Raw genomic sequence first — 5,877 nt, 5'->3', positions numbered from 1 at the left:
CTTTTTGAGGCCTAGTGTGCTTTTATGGTTTGGATATAGTTTCAGCATGTTACCTTCAGAGAGCTCCCAATGAGTCTAGTGGAGTGGGGCAGGAACCTCAGATGCACAGCTACTGGCAATGTGCAACACACATCAGGAAAAACTGCATGCAACATGTAAAATCAAACTGCTGCAATATACACAAGATGCAAAATTCGTAATTTTTTGGTCTTGCCTTGGGCTGATTAATTTCTATTATTTCTCCTTTTTGGAATGGAAATCTTTGCAGTTTAGATATGAGGTGTCCCCAAAAGCTCACATGTAAGACAATGCAAGAAGGTTTAGAGGTGAAATGATTGGATTATGAGAGCCTAAACCCAATCAGTGAATCAACGCCCTGATGGGATGAACTGAGTGGTAAGTGAAGGTGGGTAGGGTATGGCTGGAGGGGGTTCGCCTGGGGTCCTGGCTCTGGGGTATATATTTGTATCTGGTCAGTGGAGTCTCTCTCTGCTTCCTGATCACCATCATGTGAGCTGCTTCCCTCCACCACACTCTTCCACCATGATGTTCAGACTCATCTCCAGTCCTAAGGAATGGAGCCAGCTGTCTATGGACGGAGCCCTCTGAAACCATGAGCCCCCACGTAAACTTGTCCTCCCCTAAACTTGTTCTGGTCAGCTCTTTTAGTCACAGTGATGAAAAAGCTGACTAAAACAAGAATGTCTATACCCTGTGCATGTACCACCATTGTATAATGGAAGTAGGTATTTGGTTTTATAAGCTCACAGGTGGAAGGAGTTTGCTTTGAGTGTCAGATGAGACTTCGGACTTTGAACTTTTGGATTAATGTTGCAGTGATTGGGACTACTGGAGATGAAGTGACTATTTTTAGTGTGAGGACATGAATCTTGGGGGTCAGGAGAACAATGCCATGGTCATCAGAGTGGAGTGTCTATGACTGAACACTGGTGTCTTTATAAGAAGACAGAAAGAGACCAGATGGATACACCCATGTACCCCTTATCTCTTGCCCTGTTTTGAGACTCACCTAATGCAGGCCCTAAACTCTGGACCAGCACTATGAGCCTAAATAAACCTTTCTTCTTTATAAATTACCCAGCTTCAGATATTTTGTATAGTAATAAAAATCCAATAATAAAAGTGGCCCAGGCTGGGGTTGTGGCTCAGTGGTAGAACACTCACCTAGCATGTGTGAGGCCCTGGGTTAGATCCTCAGCACCACATAAAAATAATATAAAGGTATTGTGTCACCTACGACTAAAATATATATATATGTGTGTGTGTGTGTGTGTGTGTGTGTGTGTGTGTGTCCCAATACTCTAACAAAACACGGTATTTTCACTTTTATTGTCCTGAAGTGTTGTGAAGCTGTTTCAAGAACCAATCATAGGCTGTGCCACCTCCTGCCCCTTAGTCACCTTGCACCTCTGAGGACACGAACTTCTTGCAAGGCCTCCATGTGCATCTTATCCAAGCGGAGCCGAACGGAGTTCAGCCCAACCCAGCCCTTGCATGACCTGAGCATGGAGAACAGCCAGCTCATGGAACAGCTGCTGGTGTGTGAGAGGGCCAGTCTGCTGCACCAGACAGAGTATTACATGCTCGTGAATGAGAATCGATTCGGCAACGACGCCCTGAGTGTGGCATTCCTAATCAGCCTCCTCACCGGGGAAGCCGAGGAGTGGGTGGTGCCCTACATGGAGATGGATAGCCCCATCCTAGGCGATTACCAGGCCTTTCTTGATGAGATGAAACAGTGTTTTGGCTGGGATGACGATGAAGATGACAATGACGAAGAGGATGATTACTAGGCCCATAGTCTCTTGGGCCTAGAAGGGGAGAGCCCTGCACACCACTCCCCCACTACCCTGCCACTCCTTGAGCCAGCTGTGCCTTGAGCCTTGCCTGTCCTCCTGTTCTCTCCTTCATCCCCCCATAGTGCTTGTCTTTGTTCCAGGAATAGGGCTCCAGTTACCTGCTGCCTGCACTGGGGCTGGGGCTGGGGTTGGGGCTGGGGCTGGGGCTGGGGCTGGCCTGGGCCTTGCTCTAAAGCACACTACCATCAACTCTGGCCAGTCCCAGGGCCCCTGCCCTGCTAATCTGAACTGTGTCCTGAGCCTCAGCACTTGACCAGGCCCCTGTTAAAACTGACAAGACCACCCAACTGCCAGGCCTACATCTGCCCAGAGATCTGTGCTGCAACGTTACCACCACCTACCACATCCCACCAACAGACTACTGCCTTTGGATAAGGACCAATGTAGAATATGCCTGAATTTGCTACACCTCATCAGACACTGCTTTGGACAGCTCACCTACCCCTAAAGGGGCCAGTCTAACAGGCTGGTTAGTTCTCTGCCTACTCCCAGGGTCCTTCCCTGCCCTGTCAGATTGCTGCAGGAGCCTGGTGTGCCTGGCAGCCCAAATGTTGACATTTCTTTTCTCTTTACACTGGTTTTACAAAGCTGTCATTTTTAATTCAGCAATTTCACAGACGTATGCATTTGGACAAATAATACTAAAAACAAGCAAATAAAAACAGCCACTCAGCTCAGCTTCTCTATACTACCTGGAAAAAGCATTTGCATTATTTTCAATAAACATCAAGCACTACAAAAAAAAAAGAACCAATGATAAAAGGCTAAATACTTTGACCTATTGTTCTAGTCATTTGTGGTTATGGAAGTTATGAGCCAGGAACTGGGGATGAAAACACACACACACAAACATACATATTTGATGATATTAAGGAAACATTTTTGGTGGGATAATGGAATTGTGCTTATGTCAGGTAAAAGAGTGTATTTTAGCTGGGTGCAATGCAGCATGTCTGTAATCCCATCTACTCAGAAGCCTGGGATATGAGGATCAGAAGTTCCAGATCAGTCTCAGCAGTTTACCAAGACTCTGTCTCAAGTTAAGAATAAAAAAGGACCAAATGTGCAGCTCAGTGGTAGAGCACTCCTGAGTACCACATAAAGAGTATCTTGTATAGATACAAACTGAAAATTCTGCAGAAAAAAATGATAAAATATAAAGGACTTGCTTTACAATAATGTAGATGAAAAAATGCCATGAATTGAAACTATATGAGATATATGGGGATCATTATACTATTCTGTTTACTTAGGTATAGGTTTGAAATGTTTCATTTCAGTTAACTTTCTTTGAATCTTTCCATAATATATACCTAGATTAAAACATCACATTTTATACACTTTTGTAATAGAATGTGACTTTTATGACACCAACCATTTCTGTCTACAGTGTTGAAAAAGGCATGTAATGGATGCTTTTTCTTTTTTGTTGTGCTGGGGATTGAACCCAGGGTCTTATGCATGTGAGGCAGGCACTCTACTGACTGAGCTATATCCCCAGTCCTGTAATGGATGTTTAATAAATGTTTCTTAAATGAAAAACAGGTAGAAATATTTTGTTGCAATTAGTAAAATTCATTATACATGAGTATTAAATTACTGTCAACTCACAATTTAAATGAGAAATTAGTGAATTAGTGAAATAAATTTCACTAAAATTTATTTAATATTATATACAATTATCAGATCTGCCAAATAGTATCTGAAATTAATCTGTAAAAATACTAATCACAAAGTTTTTTTTCCAGAAGCAAACTGGTCATTTAAGATGAATTTTGTAGTCCTCTTTAGTCACAAGCATATAATGATGATAGTTTATAGATAAATAGATAATAGATTGACAGATACATAGATGATATAAATATAGATAATAGATTCATGTGTGTATAGTAAAAGTGATGGAAATGTGGGTATTTAAATTTTCTTCATTTGTGTCTATCTGTAATTTCCATTTTTTTCTCAAAAAATACAATATTTTTGTAATAATTTTCTTAAAATATCTGCAAACATGCTCAAGTTAGTGAATGCATGATTGTTGATTATAAAGAAAACCCATTGTAAATAAATGCAAGACAAATACTAAGTGAGAAAAATGTTTTGACTAAATTAATAGTCACAATTGTCAAAATTTTTCACATAAACCAGAAGCATCATATTGCTGCACATTCTCCCACTTGCTTATTTTTACTAAGGACTCAAAAAGGGAATAAGTGGCCTCCTATCTATCAAGGAATGTTTTAAAAGATAAATAATGCTTTTCTTAATGTCATGTTTAATAAAAGTAAAATTAATAATGATTTTTGATCTCTAAATATGAACCAGGTGCTTTACATTCATTATTTGAATTCTCATATTAATCCTACAAGATGTGTATCATTAACTTTATCTCACAAATGCAAATACTGAGATATGGAGTTTACATAATTTGCCTAAGCTTACACAGCCATTAATCAAATTCAGTTTTGTTTCAGTTATAGTCAGAGTTTTTAATCTTCTTTAAGAAATATTGGGCTGGGGATATAGCTCAGTTGGTAGCTTGCTTGCTTTGCAAGCACAAGGCCCTGGGTTCAATCCCCAGCACCACAAAAAAGAAAGAAAGAAAGAAAGAAAGAAAGAAAGAAAGAAAGAAAGAAAGAAAGAAAGAAAGAAAGAAAGAAAGAAAGAAATATCTGGTACTGTGTACTTTGAAACACAGAGATCAGCAAAACTGTCTCCTCAAGGACAATTTTGTAGAAAATAAGTCAACTGCAAGTTTTTCTGATTCATATTTAACCGGAGAGTCTGGATCCACAAACAATGAAAGTTCTATTAAACCACAAGTTCAGGACTGGTTAGTTCTACTGCAAACAGAATCGTCATTAGTTAAAGCAGTAACTGAAAAGAGGCGAAGACAAGGAAAAAGTGTTGGTAGTCTTCTGGAGTATCAGCTTCCACATGTGTAAAGTGAGAGCTTAACTAAATAAAAAAATTCAATAAAAACATATTTTAAGTTCCCCATCTCTAAAATTTTGTAATTCTGTGAAATCATAATTTGAATCAAGAATCCTCACATAATTTCTGTATTTCAATATGTTATGCCTAATTTTTAGAAAGTGGCCATTTCTTAGTTGGAAAAAATGTGGACTTTTATAAAGAAGGGAAGATCCTACATAATATTCAGTATCTTACTTTCTTTGCATCATAAACTCACTTTCATTTCAGACAAGATCTCATTTAGTAAAATGAGTTCAGGAAGCAAAGAAGTTCACATAGAAATAGAGTCTTGGAGAGCAACAACCATAAAGAGGGAAATACCAGACCGCACCCCCTCCAGTGCCACAGATGGATGTTGGCACGCTCATGCTGCAGCTCCCCAGCTTCTTTGGAAGCTGGTGCAGAGATTTTGAATTATTCCTGAGGGTGTGGCCACCATCATTGGAGGGGCAGCTCCCTTTTTGAGACACCTACAGGAAACTGGAGGCCCTTTGACAGGTATCTCACTCGAATCCAGATACTGAGGACTGGGCAGTTTGAGTGGTGGAAGACTGTGAACCATAGATTCATTTTTTGTTTTGTTTTTAATTTTTATTTCTTCTTTTTCTTACTCTATTTTTCTTTTACTTACCTATTCCCTTGAAATCTCTTTCTCCCTTTTCTCATGGTAAAGACCAACTTCTTTTGACCCCACTCTCACTCGTCCCTTGATCAGGTACCTCTGTTTACTCACTTACATCCTACACCCTACCCCATTCTCTCCATCCACCACTAGAAATACTGTAGATAATAATTGAACTCATCCTGTTTATTACAATAATGTTAAAGTCTTTATAGGGGCTCTCTGGTTTAGGGCTGCATATTGTTTGTATTGGGTGCTGCTAATATTGATCTACCCCTCAGAGGAGAGGTACTGGAAACCTGCAAGGTCATAATAAGCCTGCAGGGGGGAAACTGCAATACCTCAGCTCTTCACTGCTAGAGGGGAAGATACAGAAGCAATATGAAAAAAACAAGGGAAGAA

The 5,877-nt window shown here is 39.9% G+C and overlaps 1 protein-coding gene across 1 annotated transcript; it reads left to right on the top strand.

The window, feature by feature from the left end:
- The first annotated feature begins 1,460 nt into the window (after positions 1–1,460).
- LOC124971710 (protein LDOC1-like) lies at positions 1,461–1,814 on the top strand. Its single transcript, XM_047535358.1, has one exon. It carries the CDS (start codon positions 1,461–1,463, stop codon positions 1,812–1,814), a length of 354 nt encoding a protein of 117 aa, XP_047391314.1.
- The last annotated feature ends 4,063 nt before the right edge of the window (positions 1,815–5,877 follow it).

This window comes from Sciurus carolinensis, chromosome X (assembly GCF_902686445.1).
Source record: "Sciurus carolinensis chromosome X, mSciCar1.2, whole genome shotgun sequence".
Taxonomy (NCBI): Eukaryota; Metazoa; Chordata; class Mammalia; order Rodentia; family Sciuridae; genus Sciurus; species Sciurus carolinensis.
The sequence above is the reverse complement of the archived record's forward strand: the minus strand, read 5'-3'. Positions and strand labels throughout refer to the sequence as shown.